The 26708-nt window shown below is 37.1% G+C and overlaps 1 protein-coding gene across 9 annotated transcripts in view; it reads right to left on the bottom strand.

Moving 5' to 3' along the window:
* LOC114648491 (mannosidase, endo-alpha) overlaps positions 1-26708 on the bottom strand; it is a 55947-nt gene that overhangs the window by 12885 nt on the left and 16354 nt on the right. For 6 of the 9 annotated variants that reach the window (XM_028797554.2, XM_028797558.2, XM_051924107.1 and 3 more), the window contains exon 3: positions 7455-7969. In XM_028797554.2, the coding sequence (XP_028653387.1) occupies positions 7455-7968 (514 nt within the window). In that variant the 5' untranslated portion in view covers position 7969. Of the gene's footprint in view, positions 1-7454; positions 7970-13746; positions 13797-26708 lie in introns of all 9 variants that reach the window. The other 3 variants (XM_028797553.2, XM_028797556.2, XM_028797557.2) reach the window with 1 other exon arrangement.

Genomic DNA, 26708 nt, shown 5'->3' with positions numbered 1-26708 from the left:
ATCTATCACAGCAAGCCTTCCAGGTCCTGAAGCAGCAAAACAACCCCAGACCATCACACTACCACCACCATATTTTACTGTTGGTATGATGTTCTTTTTCTGAAATGCTGTGTTCCTTTTACGCCAGATGTAACGGGACATTTGCCTTCCAAAAAGTTCAACTTTTGACTCATCAGTCCACAAGGTATTTTCCCAAAAGTCTTGGCAATCATTGAGATGTTTCTTAGCAAAATTGAGACGAGCCCTAATGTTCTTTTTGCTTAACAGTGGTTTGCGTCTTGGAAATCTGCCATGCAGGCCGTTTTTGCCCAGTCTCTTTCTTATGGTGGAGTCGTGAACACTGACCTTAATTGAGGCAAGTGAGGCCTGCAGTTCTTTAGACGTTGTCCTGGGGTCTTTTGTGACCTCTCGGATGAGTCGTCTCTGCGCTCTTGGGGTAATTTTGGTCGGCCGGCCACTCCTGGGAAGGTTCACCACTGTTCCATGTTTTTGCCATTTGTGGATAATGGCTCTCACTGTGGTTCGCTGGAGTCCAAAAGCTTTAGAAATGGCTTTATAACCTTTACCAGACTGATAGATCTCAATTACTTCTGTTCTCATTTGTTCCTGAATTTCTTTGGATCTTGGCATGATGTCTAGCTTTTGAGGTGCTTTTGGTCTACTTCTCTGTGTCAGGCAGCTCCTATTTAAGTGATTTCTTGATTGAAACAGGTGTGGCAGTAATCAGGCCTGGGGGTGGCTACGGAAATTGAACTCGGGTGTGATACACCACAGTTAGGTTATTTTTTAACAAGGGGGCAATTACTTTTTCACACAGGGCCATGTAGGTTTGGATTTTTTTTCTCCCTAAATAATAAACACCATCATTTAAAAACTGCATTTTGTGTTTACTTGTGTTATATTTGACTAATGGTTAAATGTGTTTGATGATCAGAAACATTTTGTGTGACAAACATGCAAAAGAATAAGAAATCAGGAAGGGGGCAAATAGTTTTTCACACCACTGTATATACATACATACATTCACACATATTATATATATATATATATATATATATATATATATACACATACATATACATATATATATATATACATATATACATATATATATATACATATATACATATATATATACATATATACATACATATATACATATATATATATATATATATACATATATATATATACATATATACATATATATATACATATATACATACATATATACATATATATATATATATATATACATATATATATATATATATATATATATATATATATATATATATATATATATATATATATACTGTATATATACATATCTACTTATTGGCTCCTGTATTTAGGATATAGCGGGTTGGATAATGGATGGATGGACATCTGTATGCATAGCCCTATTTGCCCGTTTTCATTTTTTTTTCTTTCTTCAGTAATATTCCAGTAAACCCGGAGCTTGTCAGTTCAAATCCTGGTACTGAGACCACTGTGTGACCCTGAGGAAGTCACTTCACCTGCCTGTGCTGCAAAAAACAAAAGTAATGTAACAAATTGTACCTCAGATGGAGCAAGTTGCTGGAATAAAAGCATAAGTAAAATAGATAAATATGTATTATACACATAGGAACTATTCATTTATTTTCAGTTAAGTCATCTGCAGCAAACTTTTATAAATGAGGGTTTCTGATTTTTAGATAGTGCAAACTGTTTCTTCTTCATTGACGTTTTCTCTTGGAGAGCTTTTTTCATTTCATTGAAAATTAAAGCAGCAGCTGCCAAAATATGTAGCTTTCTTATTAATTTTTCAACATTGTGTAAAATAAATTTATAAAGTAACATAAAAGGTTTAAATACAGGTTATCCTTTTACACTAAAATATTACTAAAGAGATACAAAAAAAGTAAAATGGATATGTTATTTTTCTTTAAGGAGATTAAATATTACTGAAGAAAAAAAATAATAAAACAGCCAAATGGGGTTATGCATACGAACTTAAAAGGTTTAAATAAAACAGAAATATATATTTTATTTTTACTTGCTTAACTTGTGGAGGGTGTATCCTGTAGCAAAGCCCTAACTTTTTTCGTGAAAGCCCGTTTCAGTCAATAAGTCTTAAAAAAACGTGTGAAGATATTGACAATAAGCTAAGCAAACCCAGGAAGACATGGAATCGTTTAACTCAAGTATCATTACATCTTCCTTTCTTAAAGAGAAGTAAGGCAGTACTTATAAGCTTACATATTTATATATAGACATACATACATATATATATATATATATATATATATCTATATCCGAAGCCGTGCAAGCACACTCTTGAGAATGCAACGTATAGTTGTACAGAAGAAAAGCAATCTTGCCTCAAATGAATGGCAATCTTTTGTAGGTCTATGAACATAATTTAAACTTTAGGTTTACACGGTGCTTTCTTTCCGAAGTACCTGCACTCATGAATATGTCCGTATGTGTCACTCGGTCAAATCCACGCGCTTCGCACTGGCGAAGTACCGCTTTTAAATTTTTATTAAGAAGAAAAGAAAACCTTTTTAAATTGAGGGAAAATATACTAATAACAGTTTGTTAAGGATCTGTTTTTTTGTGAAGCTGCGTTCACTCGAGTGATCACTTCGACCTGACTTGCTGGCCAACTATAAGCGTTACCTGGTATGTAACCACCCATACAATCAGATTGTGAATCAGACTACGAATGCCGTGAATGTAATTACCCCGATCTACATGTTGTCAAATAAACGAACCACACGCCGTGGCACGGAATGTAATTACCCTGATCTACATGTTGTCAAATAAACGAACCACACGCCGTGGCGCAATTTTAGGGGCTTTGCCTGTAGCGCTGACGTCCGAGGTTCGATTCCCGTAAGGGAGTGAAGTGAGTGGCTGGTTACCTACCAGGTAACGCTTATGGTTGGCCAGCAAGTGAGGTAACATCAGCCAAGGTGCCTTCAGTTGTGAAGAGCAGATCATAGAATGGTTGAAAATAGTTTAATGTCAAATAATGCAAAGAGTACGCGACACATCTTTCCCCCTTATTCTTGGCTCATCAGGCGTACACACTCACTGCACTCGCTTACGGTAATCGAACCTCGGACGTCAGCGCTAGAGGGGCTTCGCAGCGGTGAAGTATTGCTTTTAAATTTTAATTAAGAAGAAAAGAAAACCTTTTTAAATTAAGTCTTAAAAAGAGGTGTAAAGATATTGACAATAAGCTACGCAAACCCACCAAGAAATGCAATCGTTTAAATCAAGGCGCGAGTCGAAAAACACCATCCCATAATATTAGTTAATGATTAACACATTTCTATATGTATTGTAAGCATACAATACAACTGATAATATGTTGCGCTTATTTATCTGGTGTACCGACATTTTTACGCGTTTAACGTCTGAAATCTAACGTGGTTTGTGCCCTTCAGAATGAAAACAGTTTGCATTTACCTTTTTAGTAAAAGGCGAGCTTTTAAGCCTGAGAAATCACCCCGTAAATGCACACGTTTAATTGCACATGTGTTAATATGTATGCTTACACAGTATTAAAAGACACTCAAAAATTAACGTCATTTACCTTCGTTCCCGCGTTTGATTCGTGCTGTAAATCTCTTCCTTGTTTTTAGTTCACGTGATTATGTAGGAGGCGTGATGACGCGATACGTGACTCTGCCTCCTCCATTAAAGTATATGGACAAAAAACAGGTTCCAGTTATGACCATTACGCATAGAATTTCGAAATGAAACCTGCCTAACTTTTGTAAGTAAGCTGTAAGGAATGAGCCTGCCAAATTTCAGCCTTCCACCTACACGGGAAGTTGGAGAATTAGTGATGAGTCAGTCAGTCAGTCAGTCAGTCAGTGAGTGTGGGCTTTGCCTTTTATTAATATGTATAGATCAGTTAAATCATGCAGCCACTAATGTCAAAAATATTAGTGAAATGTAAATTGCTAATATATTACTATATAACTATAGTTGTTGTGTGTGTTACATACATTAAACACTAACCTCAACAGGAAACGTTAATGGCTGAAACATTATGCTCTGGGTTGGTGCCACAAAGTTCCAATTCACACAGAGCCACTGTATCTTCATTAATTTTATTTTTTATCAACTTGGAAAAAATGTTGTATTAGTATAATTATTTAATTTCTATCTGTCAAATAATAAACCTAAAAACATACTGTATAAATTATTATTGCAAAAAAGATTAATATTGTTTGCCCCTTCTGACTACAGGCCAGTGGCGCTCACCGCACACATCATGAAAGTCTTTGAGAGACGAGTCCTGGAAATACTTCGCCCCTAGGTTAAGTAAGCACTGGACCCTCTCCAGTTTGCCCACCAGGTGAGGATTGGAGTCGAAGATGCAATCACCTACCTGCTGCACCATGCCTACAGTCACCTAGACAAGCCACAAGGGACAGTTCTGTCACCATTCCACTTCACCCTGTACACTACAGATTTTAGTTACAACACAGAGGGCTGCCATTTGCAGAAATTCTCTGATGACTCTGCAATAGTTGGTAGTATCAGACATGGAGAAAAGACGAAATACAGGAAGGTAGTGGACAATTTTGTTGACTGGTGTGAGCTGAATCAGCTGCAGATCAACACCAGTAAAACTAAAGAACTGGTAGTTGATTTAAGAAGATTGCGATCTCCAGCCACTCCCCTGTCTATTAAGGGTATGGAGGTGGAGATAGCTGAGGAGTACAGTAATCCCTCCTCTATCGCTGGGGTTGCGTTCCAGACCCCCCCGCGAAAGGTGAAAATCCAAGAAGTAGAAACCATATGCTTATATGGTTATTTTTATATTGTCATGCTTGGGTCACAGATTTGCACAGAAACACAGGAGGTTGTAGACAGACAGGAACTTTATTCAAACACTGCAAACAAACATTTGTCTCTTTTTCAAAAGTTTAAACTGACATGACAAGACAGAGATGACAGTTCCGTCTCACAATTAAAAGAATGCAAGCATATCTTCCCCTTCAAAGGAGTGCGCGTCAGGAGCAGATAATGTCAGAGAGATAGAGAGAAAAAAGCAAACAATCAGAAATCAATACGTGCCCTTTGAGCTTTTAAGTATGCGAAGCACCACCGGACAACGCAGCTGCTAGGAAGGGAGCAATGTAAAGGTAGCCTCTCAGCATTTTTTTAGAGGAGCGTCCGTATCGTCTAGTGGTGCGAACAGCCCCCCTTGCTCACACCCCCTCCGTCAGGAGCACAGAATGTCAGAGAGAGTGAGAGACAGACAGAGAAAAACAAACAATTAAAAATCAATACGTGTCGTTCGAGCTTTTAAGTATGCGAAGCACCATGCAGGTAGCATATCGCTTGACAAAACAGCCACATTTAAGCCCAGCAATGAAGAGAGCAATGTGAAGGTAATCTTTCAGTGTTTTTTGAGGAGCGGCCTTATATTCTAGGGGTGCGAACAGCCCCTGTGCTCACAATATATTTGAGGAGTTTTATTTAATATGTAATACATGCTCTGATTGGGTAGCTTCTCAGCCATCTGCCAATAGCGTCCCTTATATGAAATCAACTGGGCAAACCAACTGAGGAAGCATGTACCAGAAATTAAAAGACCCATTGTCCACAGAAATCTGCGAACCAGCAAAAAATCCGCGATATATATTTAAATATGCTTACATATAAAATCCGCGATAGAGTGAAGCCGCGAAAGCCGAAGCACGATATAGCGAGGGATTACTGTACAAGTATCTAGGGGTGAATATGAGCAATAAGCTAGACTGGTCCAGGAACTCACTGGCCATATACAAGAAGGGTCAAAGTAGGCTATATTCCCTATGCAAGCTCAGATCTTTTAGTGTCAGCAGCACTATGTTGCAGATGTTCTATGACAGTGTGGTTGCCACTGCCTTTTTCTTCTCTGTGGCATGCTGGGGGAGCAGCATGAAAGTGGCAGACATCAGGACACTAAAACTAATTCAGAAGGCTTCCTCTGTGGCAGGAGAGAAACTGGACAGCTTGGAAACTGTGGCAGATCAGAGAATGTTGTCTAGGCTTTGGTCTATTATTGAAAATGCTAATCACCCACTTCATAGTGTTGTGGTTGGACAGAGGAGCATTTTCAACAGTAGACTGACTAGCATCAAGTGTTCAACTGAACATCACAGAAAATCCTTCCTCCCCACAGCCATCAGACTCTATAACTCCTTTTCCGGTCACTTACCTATACTTTAAGCTATTACCCTTTTCTTTTATAAGACATCCAGGTACATTTTTCAAATACTTGAAATGTGCAACATACTATCTGTTCTTGTGAAATAAATTGTCTTCTCTTCACATGAGAATAACCTTATTTGTTCTCAGAATGTGCAATATTAACTTAAGGTGCAACACTCTGCACTCTAGTTTGATACTTACATTTATTATACTTTATTTATATTTACATAATTACTTTATACTTGCTCTTAGTGTAACATGTCCCTTGTCTGTTGTTAAGTTGTAACATAAGTAATTTCCTTCGGGATTAATAAAGTTTTCTGATTCTGATAAAGCAAACAGATATTATAAACTGAGAAAAGAGAAACAAAATCATTTTCTAATTTTAAAAAGTACTAACAGGGAGAGAATAGTACAGACATATATCACTGCATGCTATGGATGATGGAATATCCAGGCTTAAAGTTAATGATTATTATTTTATAGTTTGAGCCAAGCTTTTAGTCATAAACCAGAGTGAAGGGCACTCAACAGGCTCCTATCAATTATGGAGAATCCACTGCATCCACTAAATAGTATCATCTCCAGACAGAGGAGCAGCTTCAGCGACAGACTGCTGTCACTGTCCTGCTCCACTGACAGACTAAGGAGATCGTTCCTCCCCCAAACTATGCGACTCTTCAATTCCACCTGGGGGGGTAAACATTAACATTTAACATTATACAAAGTTATTGTCTGTTTTTCACCTGCATTATTATCATTCTTTAATTTAATATTATTTATTGTATCAGTATGCTGCTGCTGAAGAATGTGAATTTCCCATTGGGATTAATAAAGTATCTATCTATCTATCTATCTATCTATCTATCTATCTATCTATCTATCTATCTATCTATCTATCTATCTATTAACAGGATTCTTTTTAACATTCCATCTTACAAAAAATTTCTACCTGAATATTTTAATTTCCATCTGAATTCACAAATTCAATTTCTAATTAATTATATTCAGTTACAATAATTCATTTTGAATTGCAATAATTATTCCACAAAATTAAAAGAAACTATGTATGCCATGTATTTTGATTTAGCTCTCTAGTATATTTTATGCTAAAAATATTTTTAAACATTTGCTTTATAAATTTCATATTTTTATATTTGTAATAAATTCCCAAATATTAGTAATTAATGTATATCATATAAAAACACAAGACAACATTAAAAAGATACTACATATATTATTCTTACCAATGGCTGCTGTTTGTAACTGCTGCATGTGTGCCTCTATGACTGCAGGGTCTCTTGAGCTGTAAGGACCTAATAATGGATAAAAATTTGAACCAATGTCTTCTGGAGGGTTGTGCTTTCCTCTTGGGAAACTCGTTGCAATTTTTGGGTCCCAGTGAGGTAGTACAGGATGGTTCCAGTGAATATATTTGCCATCAAATTTTGGATTGCCATACCAACTATAGTAAAATGTGTGCAAATTATAATTAGGTAAAGAAACTTTGCGGAGCTGGATGTCTAAAGTCATACTTTTTGTTAAGTTGTTCTTAGAACTTCTTCTTTCTATATGTTCTTCAACATTTGTTTTATGAAATTCAGGTTCTGCTCTTTGCAAAGCTGGAAACAATCCTAGTCCAAATGGATTTCCAAACCGAGATTCAACAGGTCTTAAGGTCTTCAATGCCATCATAATCAAAAATATTAAAGACATTAAAATGGTTAGAGTGATGCATGTTTTCCTCCGAAATCGAACCATTCTGTAAAGAAAAAAAAACCTTGTTTAAAGTATGCAAGCAAATGAAAATATCAGTATTTGGTATTTTAAAGACAAACTTCCATTTTTAAAACATAATTCAATACAATTCATTTGGTAACTATAGTATGTAACCTTTTTCTTTACTGAACCCCTGCCCATTTTGTAAGGTATTAAAATGCAGAAGATTCTAAATGAAGAGAGATTGCTGCTGCAAAAAAAAAAAAAAAAAAAAGACAACAGCTGCAAAAAAAAAGGACAACACTCACTGTCAAAAGACCTATTAGTCTCTTAAGGTAACAGGGTTCTCTTTTAGCTTGACTGGCCAAGACTGCACGACCCAAGTTTGCATCCTGGGCACCCAGAGAATCTGTAGCAAGAAGGCTACTGATGCGAATTTAAACCTACTTTGTCCTGTGGCTCAAATTAATTGTAAAAAGCTGCAGAAGAAGCAACTTGCAGCCAATGGTGAGGTTTGGTGTTGGGAGAACATAAGAGAGCTTGGGCTGCAATGAAGAGACACTCTCACTGTTAACAACTCAGTCACACATAGATACACATAGTGCTGGGCGGTATGCCAGTTCATACCGAAAACCGTTTTTTATTTTTGTTATGATATGGATTTTTCTTATACGGCAACACTGGTTTAAATTGCCGAAACAACGTTCGGAACGTGGCGCAGTAGGAAACTGTTTAAGGGGGACCTTTTTCACTGCTACACCGCTAAACACATGCCACAGAGGTGTTGCATGGGGGCTCTTTTTCACTGCTATACCGCTAAACAAGCATACAACTGAGCACATGCGTTAGTGGAGGTATTGCGTGGTGAAAATGGACAAAGAACATTCCAAAACTGAAGCTGTAGCAGACGATAAAGTTGAACATGATGACACAGAAGAACTTTTGCTGAAAAAAGGAGTCACATCTGTTGTCTGGAGATACTTTGGATTTAAAAGGTCGGATCTGGACCATTATGTTCAAATGTGTGAATACTGTTTTTATGCTGCTGGATAATACTGCAAGCCAAGTTGTATTTTTTTCAATACTGTGTAATGTACCTTGGTGCTGTGTAATAGTGTGATGACATGTTGACTTTATTCTTGACATTTCCACTTTAATCTCGATGCTTATGACGAGAATAAAGTTGACATTTATACTTTATTCTCGCCGTTTGTCGAGATTAAAGTCGACATATTGACTTTATTCTCGTAATTTGTTATTAAAGATAGATACTTTATTAATCCCAAGGGGAAATTCACAAAGTATGTAACATTCATTAAATTAGAACATCGTAAACTAAACTTCATCTTAAAATGAATATTTAACACCAGAATTACCAGAGCCTATGAAAAAACTCGTAGATCCGGCCCACCTTAAATTACTTCTTAAATCCGTTCACACCTCTCAGCCAGCATCTTTTGCCCTCTAAATGTGCTGATAAAAGACAAGCTGCCAGCAGCCAGCTATTCCATCCCTCCACTGACTTAGAACGTGCGCAAACTTTTCCTAGCTCATGCCTTGATTGATTATCTGGGAGTGAAGTGGAGTTTTAGAGTGGAAATAATAGATTGTTATTTGGAACACACGCATTTCATGCGTGTTCCGTTTCTATAGTAATCTGTGTAAACACATTGTTAAAACAGAAATTTTCATATTTTAGTAATAAATGTTACAAAATGTAGGCATAAACTATAGAATGTGTAAAGCCCGAGTTCCAAAGATCAAATAAACACTTTCACAAAAGCTTCAAGGATGATACAACAGTTTCCGTGGTGTAGCACGCTAAGATTTGCTTCTTAGAGCGCAGCAGCTTTGCCGTGCCTCACAGACCTGAGTTCGACTCGCTAAGTAACAGCACAAGTACAGACGCAAACGTAGTGTAATTAAGAGTCCCCAGTTCGATCCCCACTCACTCCTATATTTGCCGTTTTCAGTAGTAAACTGCTCTTTTTGTTAATATTATATAGTACACACATGCACTTCGTCTGTACTTGTGCTGTTACTTAGCGAGTCAGATTGGGGGGAGGGGTGATGTTACAACGCGCGAGCTTATTCAGTGCAGCAGGAACAACGCACATGTTGATCTTTTTTTTCTTTCAGTACATGTGCCTTCCCTGTTTATTTGTACTCTGCCTGTCTGTCTCTCTGTTACGCAGTGCTCTGTCTGTCTGTGTGTTATGGATCTTAAACATAACAGTTATAGGGACAGTTGTTCATGTTAATTGCAGTCTCAATTGTTAAAAAATATTTTAAATGGAGCATCCCACATGAAAATATAACGATCTCATTAACTGACAGTGCATACCAATTTATAAATTTTATGTCCGTTTGAGGTTAAAATGAAAAGAAAAAAAAAGGAACACTTTATCCCCAGCGGGGAATCGAACTCAGGTCTGTGAGGCACGGCAAAGCTGCTGCGTTCTAAGAAGCACGGAAACGGTTGTATCATCCTTGAAGCTTTTGTGAAAGTGTATATTTGATCTTTGGAACTCGGGCTTTACACATTCTATAGTTTATGCCTACATTTTGTAACATTTATTACTAAAATATGAAAAAGTTTCTGTTTTAACAATGTATTTACACAGATTACTGTAGAAACGGAACACGCATGAAATGCATGTGTTCCAAATAACGATCTATTATTTCCACTCTAAAACTCCACTTCACTCCCAGATAATCAATCAAGGCATGAGCTGGGAAAAGTTCGCGCACGTTCTAAGTCAGTGGGGGGATGGAATAGCCGGCTGCTGGCAGCTTGTCTTTTATCAGCACATTTAGAGGACAAAAGATGCTGGCGGTGAGGTGTGAACGGATTTAAGAAGTGATTTAAGGTGGGCTGGATCTATGGAGTTTTTTCGTAGGCTCTGGTAATTCTAGTGTTAATTTACTAGATTTTCTCAAACCCCGTCATAAGTTATGTAGCACACATGCTTTGTGTTGTGTTCCCGGAGCCATGTTAATTGCTACTACTTCTTAAACTGACTTCCTCTTGCACTAAGTGGAGGCGCAGACAGCACACAGAATACATTAATTACATGATATTTCTGCTCCCTGAACATTTAGAATGCTAAGATAAATACTTGATATAATTTTCATGATTAAACGCATTATAGCATGTATTAATCATGTGGGGGCACGGTGGCGTGGAGGTTGCACTGCTGCCTCGCAGCAATGGGGTCCCGGGTGTTCCCTGCTTTGAATTTGCATGTTTTTCTGGTGGGTTTACTCGGCGTGCTTCAGTTTCCTTTCAAAGTCATGTAGGATGGCGGGTTTTGTTATGCTACTGTATATTAACCCTGCTAGTGTATGTACAGCTGCGATGTGCTGGCACCACGTTCAGGATTTCCTCCTGCCTTGCACACAATGCTTGCAGGGATGGGCGCAACCCTGAATGGGCGGCACAATTACATGTATAACGAAGATTTTTTTTTTTTTAAAGTCCTGAACACTCCGTGGTCTAAGTTTATAACTTGTTTTAATTTCACAAGGACGTTTATCATGTGGTGATTGGTTATGTGGAGAAAGAAAAAGGAAGGATAGGAACTGGGGGTTTAATACGTCAGAAAGAGACGGCACACATGCAATAAAATATGCCCGCTCAGAAGTACATCCACTGAATTCTGTGTTCGTGTCTTCGACCACCAGATCACGAACCCAACATTTACACAATATTTAAGTGAAACCTGTGCGATACCCATTCATACATCCAGTTTTTTGGAACCTTGTCACACCTACCATAAAGTTCTCTACACTGAATGTACACCTGGGTACCTCTTACTGCCAGGGAGCAGCACTACCGCCACACTACCGTGCATGTTTAATACCTGTTTTAATGCACTTCATCATGAAAAATTATGTTAGCATTCTACATTTTCAGAGAGCAGGAATATCATGAAGTGAATGTATTCTGTGCGGCGATCGCTGCCTCTTAGTGCAAGAGGAAGTCAGTTTAAGAAGAGCATAGCGATTAACAACTGGGTTGGGGAACACTTAAAGCATTTAATGTGCTACATAACTTATGACAGGGTTTGAGAAAATCTAGTGAATTAAACATTGATTTTAGGATGAAGTTTAGTTTACGACATTCTACTTTAATGATAAACTATGAGAATAAAGTGGAAATGTCGACTATAACCTCAACATATAGTTTTTTTTTTTTTTATTTCACTGTGTCCGTATTTTTTTTTTCTTCACCATGGCCCTCATACACTTCCGTAGGGCTATACCACAAATAGCATTATAAATGCAAGTTGCAGTTTTATTATTTATGTATATAGCTTAGCTTGAAGCAAGGTCCATATTAATGCAGTTTGCCTTAATGATGGTTCAGTTGGTAAAGGTGTCATCACCAAGTTGCACTTGTTTAATTTTATTTTATTTGGTGAACACTGTGTAATGCACCTGGGCTTGAAGTCTTGGAAGTAATAGTATTATTACTGGAAGTTGCACTATTATTTATTTTATTGTTATTATTTATTAGTTTAAATATTATGCAGTTTAACGATGGTAAAGTTGTTAAAAAGTCACTTTAACATGTCAGTGGACAGAGATTATTAACATTAACAAAATGTAGTTGGTTTACAAAAAATATTTACTATTTATTCCTTTTCTAAGACACTGTTCAGTGCAATAAAACTTTTGACAAGCACCTCTGGATATTTTACTAAGTCTAAATGCCTCTTTGGATGGTTGAAAATATGTTGTCAAAATTTTAGTTTAAGTTGTTTGCAAATATTGTTCAATAAAAAGGCTCTATATGTTGACTGCATCTGTAATGCAATGTGATTCCTTCTCTTCATTAGTGTCACCCCCTTGAAAACTATCACTTTATGGGGCCATGCAAACCTGTATTAATATTTGCGTGCACATTAAAATGTTTTTTTGTACAATGTACAATTCTCATGACAGTGGAATAGGTTATTCTTAGCCAGTAATTGCAGTGGAAATGTGGTTAACATCCACTCATGCATGGGGAAAAAAATGCCGTCCAATACCGTGAAACCGGTATAATTTTGAAAAATACCATGATATAGAATTTTGGTCATACCGCCCAGCACTACATACACAATACTATGAAATTTGAGAACAATATAATACCAACAAAATCACACAAAAAAGTATATACTGCACTCCACTATTACTGGCACCCCTTGTAAAAATTAGTAAGAAGGGTTAGAAAAAAAATCACTGTTTGCTGAAGAACCGTCATCTTGCACTGAAAAAATGAGAAAAATCTGACTGAATTGAAACAAGTTTATTCAAAGAAAAAAATATTTATTTCTTGATGAGGGATTTGTTTAACAAAAAACACATTTTTTTTAATGATTCCAAAATACAAAGACATCTGATGTTTGTCACCCCCTCAGGTGTACACTGCAGGTGCTATGAGCAAGCATGTAATTGTTGATCTTATAAAGATAATAATATAGTCCATGTTGACTTCAACATGAAGAATAAACTTCACTGGCAACAAAACTTGTATTATGCACTCTCATGTAATGATTGCATGCAGTAAGATATATTTTAGGAGATTAGTGAATCAATAAATGATTTGTTCACATATATACACTGAGATGCAAGCATTAGTTAAATTATTTACATGTACTGTAAATACATTTATCTGCATATGCATGTAATGTGTATAATTTAATTTAAGATTACTGTTATATAAGCAGGAGTGTTTGCCACATGATTATCCAGCTTTATCTTTTAAATGTTATACTAGTTTCACATAAAAAATGGTGTGGTATGGTATATTATGATGGCTGAAAGAAAGAGTACCTGTTTAACAGGCTACTGGAACCTTAAAATCTGCACATCTCCCAGAGTTCCTTAAGAAAAAGAGTTGACTTTTAGATGATCGACTATAGCAAATAAAGAAACATTTGAATGCATTTTAATAACATAAGCAAAATATGGGAACTAGTCCTAAATGTCAATATTTTTTCCAGTACTAAGACTTTAAACAGTAATTGTCCTGAATAAAAGCCTTTTGACAGCCAACAGATCTCTTTTTTGCTCATAAGCTGAGCCAATTACTTGATACACTGAAAAACGTCAGCCCACCCCTCAAAAGGATAAACTTTCTCTTAATTCTGAAGGTTCTTGATTTATACTTATGATTTTGTAAACTGCAATATGTTCAGGAATATTTGTTTAACTGCTTTTCTTACATGTTATAATGGGTTAGTAACGACCATGTACACATAAATAGTTTCACCAGAAAAAAAACACATTTCTTTCATTACAGTTCTATGTAAAAAAATCTTCTTTGTAAGGATCTATAACACAAAGATTTATTTGATGGACACAAAGAAATGACTATTCATTTGATAAGTCCAAGTACGCATTTTGGGAAAGCTTATTTGCACAAGAACTGTGATTCGGTCAAAAGCCAGAGTAACATGTGCAGGCCATCTTAGAATCTTTGTACTCGGATTTTCTTCAGTCCTGTAAAACAGACTTCCTCTCAGGAAAAGAGCTTTTTTATTGATAAAAGAATGGTTGCCTCAAAGACCTGAAATGGTATAAAGCAATACGTGAAGGAGAAATCCACAAAATGAGGTATAAATTGTTTGTAGTTGTGAATACTTTTTGTGCTTATAGATCTTTTTGTTTATATAGGTAAAAGTGGCCATTCAACAGGTAAAGGACTGAGTTATGATTTAGTAATGTCTTTGGTAGACTTTCCATTTCTTGAAACTGGTGACCGCATATATGTTGACAACTTCAACACAAGTCCATGTCTTTTCAAAGAGTTACTGAAGTTCAAAAAGAGTGCATGTGGAACAACCCATAGAAACAGACAACGTTTTCCACAAACCAATCAATACAATCTTCCCAATCAAGCAGAGAGAGACACCATACTGTGGATCAGGGATGGGACAATGTTGTTTGCAAAACTGATGGACACTCGTGAAGTTGTTGTATGTTCAACCATATACAAAACTTATGCTGGTGACACAATATCTCGAAGAATAAAGGATGGTCAGGGTGCTTGAAGAGAGAGGACATAGAAATTCCAGCACTGTCAAAGACTGCAACAAATTCATGAGAGGTGATGATCTTTCAGATGCAGTAATTGGGTATTACAACATACTGCACAAAACTAAAAAGTGGTATAAAACTTTTTTTTTTTCTTCCATTTTCTGGACATTGACATTGTGAACAGTTTTTTACTACACACAAGGCACGCTAAGGCTAAGCAGTGATAGAATTCGGATTTGTATCATCAGTTTGGTGTGTACCTGGCATGTAATATAGATGGTATTGACAAGACAAGAAAAAACAGCTACATTGCTTACTAGGTTTATGCGGAGTATCTACTCTTCAGAGCTTATGCTAAAAAGCTGAAGTATAATTTGGTGCTTACTATAATAAAGAAATTTGAACTAAGTGAGAAAAGGGCAGTTAAGTGTATTTTATTATTTAGTTTTGCAGTAACAGCAAGGCTTCAACAAATAAAAGAAAATAAAGTTAAAAGTGCTTTTCTTCTAGGGCATGCTTACTTTGACACTTAAGCTGCTTGGCTTGTCTGCTAGACAAGTCATGGTAAGAATGGAACAGGGAACCTGTGGTTGACTGAACTTTGCAGGATAAGCTCGAGACTGCATGGGCATACAGAAGTGTACTTTTTAGCACTTTAAGGTCATGAACTTTTAAGGAAAACAAAACTGACAAGTGGTCATCTGGCCAAGTGGATAGTGACAATTCATTTTACTGCTTTGCTGATTTAAGTCTTAGAAAACAAAAAGATTGACACTTCCACCTGCCTTTACTTATTTTCCTCAACATAAAGGGAGAACAGGACAGCCAGCAAGGGTGACATGTATAGTTTTCTTCCACAGCAGCAGCTACCACTTTCCCAAAGATGTTCAGGTAGCAGCTGATGAAATAATTGATGGAGCTTGCTGAACCTCAGGGTGAACCCCTGGAACAGTCAACCAAGTGCATGCCATCTTTTTATGGGGCAATTACAATAGAAAGTACGAGGAAATGTGTGAATTGTGACACTAAGACCTCTACTGCACACATTATAATTTTTTTTTGTGTCTAGTAGTAAACAGTAATTGGTTTCAAGACTGGCATAAAAAATTATTAGATGAGCATATAATTATATGTACATAGTTACAAATGATTAGCTGTTGCCTCAGTGTGATATTGGGTGTATATGTGTACATTACTTTTTACATATTTTTGCCTGTGAAGTAAGGCATTAGGTGTTTTTTCTAATGTTAATTCTAACACAGTTTTTTCAAAACTGCAATACTTGTTTTGACAGGTCTTTTTGATGCAAAGGGCTATTTGTACCAAATGGTCAAAAACATTTTCAAAAAAGGACACGGTGTGTCAAACAATATAACTTTGTAATACTATGGGATATCAATTCTTTTTCCAGTGACATTTGAAATGAATAAAATTTATTCCGGGGTACTATATCATATAAATTTCTTAGTTTAGATACAAGAGGTCATCTGTGATAAAAGTGTCCAAAAAGGGACACCTTGGTACCAAACAGTATTACTTTGTAGTACTAAAATCTAGGCTTGGTACAGTGATGGCTGACAGTTGGGAGCACAAAACAAAACTGATTCTGGGGTTGAGTGCCATGAAATGTCTTTTTTAGATTTTTTAGAAAAAACAAAATCCTCAAATGAAACATTTTTACTGTTTTATTTAGTTGATATCAGTGCGAAAGCAAGGTTTTTACTCATGTACTTTCTCTTAAAAATTTTAAGTGTTATGATTACTACTCCACCCATTTCCAACACCTTTATTAAACAAGCAGAATAACAGCAGTTCATTTTTGGTTAGTGCATAAGGGGTTAATGTCTCTTACATATGTCCTTTTCCTTCTGTAATCACAGAAAAATAACCACCTTGCACTCCTTAAAAATGAGTGGTACTTCTCCCTGACACTACAAAGAATCTTCTCTAGGTCTAGACAGAGAAGATGCCTTGCTATCAATAATCTATAATCAGGGGTGGGCGAGCGAAGTGAGCAGAGGGCGGAGCCCCCTAGTAAACATAAATAAAAATGTTATTAACTGTTGCAATAAATAGGAATATATCAATGTAGTAAATGACTAAAGCTGAAATTTTCAGCCTGTGTGGTACATAAGCAGCTGTTGGATGCAAGGTAACATAATAAACAAACCAATAAATAAATAAAATAGCTGGGGAAAAAGTGGCCTTTATAAGTATCATTGTTTATATGGCAGCCAAACCCAAGTCTCCCTAATCGGCTGCATTTCAATTCCACTACTACATCTCACAGCACTCCTGTTCCGAAGCTCCACTCTCGCCTGCACAAACTTGGAAGTCTTCCATTGCTCACATGGGGTATGAGGTATCAGCTACCTCTTGCTCTCCATATATATATATATATATATATATATATATATATATATATATATAAGCCTATCCATGTGGGATCAAGATTAGCCAGAAACAAAACAATCCACGACAGATGGAGTCTGCGAAAATGAGCATCATGGTTGGCAAAAGGTGTCTTTCTCATATCCCTTCATTGTACGTCTCTCCTTCTATCTCAGGTCTGGTCTACAAGTGTTAAAAGTATTTTTAATTGTGGTAAACCTTTTTGGTGTATCAATTTTTAGAACAGTTTTATAAATTGTCAGACAATGCAGAAGAATATACATTGAGGAACAAGGGTAAATGTTAACAATGAAATATACATATCTAACATTTCTTGTTAATGTTCATTAATATTAAATCACCAATGTTCGCTAACCTTCATCATTCCTTAAAAAACAAACACAAGAACAGGCTAAACAGAAACAGGACTATGCAGCCATGAATTTGACACATCCTTCACATTAACTGAATAATTATTTTCCTTTTTATGACCTTAAGGCATATGTAATTTGTGAGTTATTTTTCTGATTGATTGGAATTCATATGTACAGTATAATTCTTGTAAAATTAAGAGCATCTGCAGTAGTCTTTTATATTTTTTTTTATTCCATATCAAGTCAAACTAATGTTCTTACTTTGAAAATATAATAAAAAAGCATTTGGTAGACATAAGAAAAATTAAAACACACAGACCCACACAAAAAACCTACATGTAATCTCTTGTTAAAATCCCCAAATGCAATACTGGACGAGGTAGGGGGTGGTGGGTTTACAGGAATATCACTTTTAGATGTGATTACTTGAGCGTTCAATTTTGAGAACCCCTGGGCCAGTAACATCACATAATATGTGACCATACATACATCAATACCGACCATCCCAACATTTTCATCATAATCTCTAGGGGCTTTAATCATGTTTCATGTTCCACTAACCTAATTAATTTTCACCAGTTTGAGGACTGTACAACAAGGGAAAACAGGATCATGGGCTTGTTATATGCTGATATCAAAGATGCATATACAGTGACCCTGAAGCTTTGCCACCTTTGGGCAGATCTGACCTTAACTTCTTTCAGTACCCACTTACCCATTTATAAACCCAGAGTCCAGCAGCTGCCAGATAGATACCACCATGACCGTACAAGAATGAATAACAGAGGCTGAGGTGACACTATATGATGTCTTTGAAGACACTAAGGCATGCTTTGTGAGTCACAAGGTGAGAACACTGAGGCACTCTCATTTTTATGTGGGTAACACAGCTCCCAAAAAGACACTGTTGTTGTCCCAACAACAAACCATGGATTACAAAGTACCTGAAAGGCCTACTGAATAAGAAAAAGAGGGCCTTCAGGTCTGGAGATAAGGAGGAAATAACTGAGGAAGCAGCTCCGTGGGGGGAAGCTCACTACAGACACAAATTTGAGTGTAAGTTACAGCAGAGAAAACATGAAGGAAGTATGGAACATGATGAGGAATATCACTGGCTACAAACAGCTGTAGGACATGCAGAGGCATGGAACAAGACCAGAGCTAATGAACTGAACCAGTTCAACAGTTTGAGTCATTCTTGTCAGTTCAGTCAGTCAGTTTAACCCCAACACTTCTAGCCTGTGTGAAGAAGCGGAGAAAGTTCAGGAATCCCACCAACAGCCATCTCTATCCTGCATGACTTTCTCCTACAACGACACCACACCAGTGGTTTCCAGGCCCCACTCACTTCTTGGACTGTGTGTTATCTGCTGAGTGAGGAGAATGCTGGAGGAACTCTGCATTAACAAGGCTGCCAAGCTGAATGGAATCAGCCTCAGGGTGCTGAAAACATGTACAAGCCAGCTCTGTGTGCTTCTTCAGTACCTATTTTTCTTTCCTTTCCCTGAGTCTGCAGAAGGTTCCACAGTTGTGTAAAACACCCTGTGCAGTCTCAGTGTCAAACAAAGGCATTCCAGTGATCTCAAGGACTTCAGATCAGTTGCTCTTAATTCACACATAATGAAGACCTTTATGAAGCTGGTCCTAAAACAATTCTGACCCCGGATTTTGGAACATCTTGATCCCATGCAGTTTGCTTATCAGGCACAAATTGATTTTTCCAATTAATCGCTATTGTTTGTTGAAATGATTCAATACCGATTCTTAAAGTCTCAAGATCAATCTCGTGGATCTCTATCCTGCTCTTTTCCTATATGTACATTTTTGCTAATGTTCGTTTTTGGTGTACGATCCAGTAGATGTTGCTAATTCACCGGTTAAGGCTTTATACAGAAAAAGGACTTTACTACCTCACACAAATTGGCATGTCATCCTCAACTGAAATCAGTGCCTTCCTACACTTAAATCAAATATGTGGACTTATTATGGATTCAAACAGTGCATTGGTAAAGAACAACTGGATAAAAGCAGAACCATATGTACATTTGAAAATTTTTTTATCCCGATGTCACCCAGAAATGTTATCTCAGTCGATATTCAAATGAGTAGAGCCTAAACAATCTACACTGGTGACAGCATTGAGCTCCAAGCTTTCATTTAATTTGCCTCGTGCTCAAAAAATAACAGAATCTATAACTGCTTTTATCTGTAAAGATCTGAGACCATATACCTGTGTTGACAATGAGGGCTTTCGAAAAATTGTTTTGGAACCGCGGTATGCTATACCAACCAAAAAGCAAATTAGTGAAATTGCTGTAACTAAACTTTATGAAAATCTTAAGCAAAAGCATTGCCACATCTCTCAGGTCAGCAGTCCAAGTAGCACTAACTTGCAACAGATGGACACCCAGTGCAGGAGATTCCTATGTGACTACATGTCATTACATTAAAACTGAAAGGGCATCTGTGGCATATGTGTTGCAGACAAGGTGCAACCTCGCTGCTTACTTGCAGAGCTGCCGAGATGGCTGGCTGTTGTTCTAAAAACCTTTCTAGTTTCTGCAATGTGTTGTTGTTCCATTACGTGACTGCATCAATCACAAGTTTGTGTGTTGGCAATTTCAATGAACATTGCTTCTCTGCACAAGGCTATAAGTTTTGCAATGCGTCTCACTTAACCAAGCAAATGGGCAATTGTTGGAACTTTCAGAGCAGCCTACCATACCAAATTGAGCGTGTGCACAAAGCAGTCGATGTGAAGTAGCTACATAAGCTGTGCCACACGGATCGTATTAGATGAGTTGTCGGTCACAACAGATGGTTCTTTTCTTTATGTTCCATCAATCCAGTGCCACTGTCAACAAGCATCAGCTCTTGATCCTTGTTTTAAAATGCTTCCTCTTTTGTCTGAGGAGGAATACGGAGGACACATTTTCGATTATGCAACTGCTACATGTGAGCAACTCAAGATATGCGCAACTTGTAGAGTTACAGAATGACTCAAGTCTTCCCACTGTATCTTTAATAAATTCAAGATTAGTTTAAATGCCCAACAGGGTATAAATTTGGCTAATAGGTTACAGAATATCATTTATTATTTAAAAAGAAATATTTCACTATTTTATAAAGTAGATGCCATTGCATTGTAATAAAACAAGAAGCCTCCCTATAATACAGTGGTGTGAAAAACTATTTGCCCCCTTCCTGATTTCTTATTCTTTTGCATGTTTGTCACACAAAATGTTTCTGATCATCAAACACATTTAACCATTAGTCAAATATAACACAAGTAAACACAAAATTCAGTTTTTAAATGATAGTTTTTATTATTTAGGGAGAAAAAAAATCCAAACCTACATGGCCCTGTGTGAAAAAGTAATTGCCCCCTTGTTAAAAAATAACCTAACTGTGGTGTATCACACCTGAGTTCAATTTCCGTAGCCACCCCCAGGCCTGATTACTGCCACACCTGTTTCAATCAAGAAATCACTTAAATAGGAGCTGCCTGACACAGAGAAGTAGACCAAAAGCACCTCAAAAGCTAGACATCATGCCAAGATCCAAAGAAATTCAGGAACAAATGAGAACAGAAGTAATTGAGATCTATCAGTCTGGTAAAGGTTATAAAGCCATTTCTAAAGCTTTTGGACTCCAGCGAACCACAGTGAGAGCCATTATCCACAAATGGCAAAAACATGGAACAGTGGTGAACCTTCCCAGGAGTGGCCGGCCGACCAAAATTACCCCAAGAGCGCAGAGACGACTCATCCGAGAGGTCACAAAAGACCCCAGGACAACGTCTAAAGAACTGCAGGCCTCACCTGCCTCAATTAAGGTCAGTGTTCACGACTCCACCATAAGAAAGAGACTGGGCAAAAACGGCCTGCATGGCAGATTTCCAAGACGCAAACCACTGTTAAGCAAAAAGAACATTAGGGTTCGTCTCAATTTTGCTAAGAAACATCTCAATGATTGCCAAGACTTTTGGGAAAATACCTTGTGGACTGATGAGACAAAAGTTGAACTTTTTGGAAGGCAAATGTCCCGTTACATCTGGCGTAAAAGGAACACAGCATTTCAGAAAAAGAACATCATACCAACAGTAAAATATGGTGGTGGTAGTGTGATGGTCTGGGGTTGTTTTGCTGCTTCAGGACCTGGAAGGCTTGCTGTGATAGATGGAACCATGAATTCTACTGTCTACCAAAAAATCCTGAAGGAGAATGTCCGGCCATCTGTTCGTCAACTCAAGCTGAAGCGATCTTGGGTGCTGCAACAGGACAATGACCCAAAACACACCAGCAAATCCACCTCTGAATGGCTGAAGAAAAACAAAATGAAGACTTTGGAGTGGCCTAGTCAAAGTCCTGACCTGAATCCAATTTAGATGCTATGGCATGACCTTAAAAGGCGGTTCATGCTAGAAAACCCTCAAATAAAGCTGAATTACAACAATTTTGCAAAGATGAGTGGGCCAAAATTCCTCCAGAGCGCTGTAAAAGACTCATTGCAAGTTATCGCAAACGCTTGATTGCAGTTATTGCTGCTAAGGGTGGCCCAACCAGTTATTAGGTTCAGGGGGCAATTACTTTTTCACACAGGGCCATGTAGGTTTGGATTTTTTTTTCTCCCTACATAATAAAAACCACCATTTACAAACTGCATTTTGTGTTTACTTGTGTTATATTTGACTAATGGTTAAATGTGTTTGATGATCAGAAACATTTTGTGTGACAAACATGCAAAAGAATAAGAAATCAGGAAGGGGGCAAATAGTTTTTCACACCACTGTATGTGTAGACTTTGATGTGGCAATACATATACTTGTTAAATTATGGTGAATTGTGAGTGCACTGCTATGAATAAATTGTTTTTTTGAGTAATGATATTTTGTTCCACATCTTGCAAATACTGATGTTAACTGTTCATTACTAATTAAGTATTGCTTCTTAAATGTTATTCCATGCATATGCATATGTTATGAAGTCACTATGTAGACACCCTTCAAATAAAGTGTTACTGAAATTTGTCACATTATATTAATGTTATCTATGCATTGGTAAGTAATCTCTTAATAAGACAGCACTTCAAATATATCAGTGCACACTAATTAAACCAAGATAAAATCAATATGCCACAGAGCCTATTCCGACATGAACAAAGCCGGCACCACACTCTGGATAATATCTGTTGAATTTTCATAATCAATCTGCCTCAATGACTGGGAGAAAAGCTCAAGCTATGCATCTTGATGCCCTAACAAAATCTTGGGGATGAGCTGGAGCACAGGAGGATTGCAGAGGACTTCATCTTGCAGTGAGGGGAGAACAACCTCCAGCTCAACATCAGTGAGACAAGAGAGTTGGTTGTGAACTTCCAGCATGCCAAACAGCCTCTGATACCAACATTCAGAGGGAGAAAGTGGAAGTGGTTCAGAGCTACAAGGAGCTGGGGTTTCAAATAAACAGCAAAACTGGACAGTCTGATATTGCAGTGGCGCAATAAAAGAAGGGCCAGTGCACACTGTACTTCTTGAGGATACTAGGTTCTTTTAAAGTGTGGCAGCAAACTGCTGGAGATGTTTTACCAATCCAAAATAGCCAGTGTATTATTCTGTGCTGTGGTCTCCTGGAGAAGCAAACGGAGTTCAAAAGATTCACAATGCCTGAATTATCAAGAAAGCGTGCTCCATCACAGGGCTAACTCTGGAAACACTGGAAATTGTTGTAGAAAAGATGAAGGTGGCAAAACTGGATGCCATCATGAAAAATCCCATTTATCCTCTCCAGGAGGTGTACTCTTGGAGCACTTTAAGCCACAGGGTCATTTTCTCCATGGTATGCTGTGAAGCACGTCTGGGGTTCTTTTCTTCCTGCTACTAACAGGAAGTTCAATGCTGCTTCCCAGCATCCCAGACAAAATACTTACACTCTTTAAATTTCTATTTCTGTACAAAAATACAGCAATATGTCTGCATAATGCATCACTAGGACCATGACAGCCAAATCAGAAATTTTCGTTCTTTTAAATTTTCTTGCTTTATAGTCATTCCAGGATGTGTTCAGACTAACTTTATTTATTTACTTATCTATTTATATATGTATTCATTTAAAAAGCTTCTGTAAAAATCCCAATTCCCCCCTGAGGAAAAATATGGTTTGTTCTATCTACATTTAGTATTCATTATGTATTACTTATACATCTTCTGTTTAATTGTATTATTTACCTGGTGAGTCTGTATCTTTGTTTTTTGTTTATACTGCTTTATGTCCCTAAATTTCAATTAAATAAATGTAACTCATCAAATCTAACAGCCTACTGTAGTAATTTGCTTTGATTATTCGGTCTACTATTACCAAAAATCATGCTGTGTGACTATTATTAACAGTAACCAAGATCATGCTCTACTTCACAGCTTTAGGTTTATTTCCGTGGGGGATCTGACAAAGTAGTACACCATTTTGCATGGTCGGTTTAAACAATTCATCAATCTGTATCCTAGACAAGATCATGTTTTGGTTTCTGTAGATTTTCCTTTACCGACCAAAGCAAGCTCAGAGCATGCTATTGTTTAATGTAGCACTTAAAAGCTATGGACAGGTGAAGTAAGAAACAATTAAAACCAGCCAATACATTATGTCATCCACAAGCAGCAACTTGTACAAGGCACTAACCAGTTCTGGGAGGCATGCTATACTCGCGTATATCCCCACACTGTGTCAATTAATCAACATAAATTTAAGAAACAAAGCCTGTTCAGAACAAAACGTAAAATGCTGACAAAATCAAAAGCAGCTCCTTCTCAGTGAACATCATTTATTACAATCATCTCCCTAACCACCTACATTCCAACATTGAGATTAACAGACAGTTAAAAAAAATGAAAGTAATTGCTGAAGGATAAATGATGACTCATTAACAAAAAACACCTGTACATTTTGTCCTTCTGAACACACTCCTTTCTGCAAGTGCATTATGAAATCCAGCTGAATGAAGTGTACTTTGATTTGAAAAGTGAATCCAGGTTGCTGCCGTGTTATAAAAGGTATTGGGTTTGCGCTTGCCACTTTTAATGCAAAAGGCTTATAGCGGACTTCCCCCTATACTGTACATAAACTGATGTCCAATTTACTTGATGAAAGCGCAAAAATTAATTTAGGGCTCAAATAATGGAAAGCTGGTTTAAAAAGTAAAGCAAGCACTTCCTAATTTTCCAGGAGTATCAGTAGTAACAAAAAGGCCTTCTCTGTTAAATGAATAGACTTGACAGAAATACAGAAAACAGCTGTTTCTCACACTACTACTTTCCTGATGGGCACCCATAGTATTTGAGTGGCTAAACTACTCTTCAGGTCTACCATGAGCGAGAAACTTGGCCTGATTGCATATATTTTAACTTCATAATTAAAAAACTGAGATCTCTGAGAATGCTACACTGCATGCTAAACAGTTCATTAGGTGCATGCATTTTTTTCTACTCTTTTTTGAGGACTGAGAGGTCATCAATTTTGAGTGAACAGAAAATTCCTAAATGTTCAAACTCTTTCTGCAGAAACAGTTACACTTCCTACAATGTGACAGAAGACATGGTAAGCAGTGTAACATTCAAAAGAGGTCTGGAAAACAGGGACACACCATATGCATAGCAAAAGAAACAGATAAAGACAATGAGTGTATTTTAATGCACCAGACTTCAAAATACACTAGACTTCTTCACTTTAACCCCAAACAATAACAAAAACAGTCCTACAGTAACGGAGAGCTTTGTTAAGGGCTCTGCATCATAACACTGCTTTAACTGCTTTAAGATATGTATTAGAACTCTTAGAACAAGTAACTCACCAACATCCCCGCCAATGACACGCTTCTTCATATTTAAATTATTGTATTGCAATAACCTCATAAACTTATACCTTTTACAAGTTATTGACTAAATTGAAAACAAATGAATATCAAGTTAAAGCTTAACTTAGTCTGACTAAGACACATTCAAATTTCAGAAGAAAATGCTAAATGAAAAAGCTTGCAACATACAAACACTCCAGAGAATAAATCTCCATTCAGTCTCTCTTCTTGCTATATGACCATTTACCTTATTTCTATAATTCTTGTGTTTATCATTAAACTGTATTATTCTGTGTGGTTCAATTAATTTGATACAAATATGATGGCTATGAACTAAAATTAAAGACAATAATTATTTACTGATTATAATCTCAACCATTCTATTCCTCTTACCTACAGGAATAAATGTTACAATATTTCACTGAAATAACTAAATAAACATTTTTTCTTTTCTAATTGTCATTTTTACATGAAAAAGTGTGGAAGGAATTCTTTTTGTAACAAGGCTTGTAGGCAAACACACTGACTGCCTTTAGTTAAACACTTATGTATGAGCTGTGCTTCCAGTGGGACACAGCCATATTTCAAAGTTGTCTGTGTATGTTGTAATAAACCCTCAAGTCAATTAAAAGCAATAATGGTATTTTTACATACCCAAGGGTATCTTCCTTCAAATAAATCATAAGTTTCCATGTTGTCTGCTCTCTTTCATTAGTAAAATATGTGATTTGCAACACATCAGTAAATATCCTTTTCTCCCTTCACCACTTTCATGGGACACCGTTATCTCCAATGTAAGGTTTTGTTCTAGAAGCCCAAACTACCAGTACACCCAGTTCAAACTTCTACATAGACTCTATCCTACTCCCCGCAAGTGGTTTCTGATGGGCTTCACTGCAAATTCTCTCTGTCAATTATGTTCCCTTGGTTTACCCAGCACTTTTCTCCACACGTTCTGGCACTGTTCCCAGCTTTTCTTTTTGGACACATGTAATCCAACAACTGGAAGCAACAACAGGAAACAATTAGTCCTCCAAAACTTTTCGTTTTTCTTATCACTCTCTCTTTTTTACATCTTTCTATCTCCACCTAGTGGCCCAAGTACAGAACATAGCATACGGCAATGTTCATCTGGGAGGACCGCCA

Source organism: Erpetoichthys calabaricus, chromosome 3 (assembly GCF_900747795.2).
Source record: "Erpetoichthys calabaricus chromosome 3, fErpCal1.3, whole genome shotgun sequence".
Classification (NCBI taxonomy): domain Eukaryota; kingdom Metazoa; phylum Chordata; class Cladistia; order Polypteriformes; family Polypteridae; genus Erpetoichthys; species Erpetoichthys calabaricus.
The sequence above is the reverse complement of the archived record's forward strand: the minus strand, read 5'-3'. Positions and strand labels throughout refer to the sequence as shown.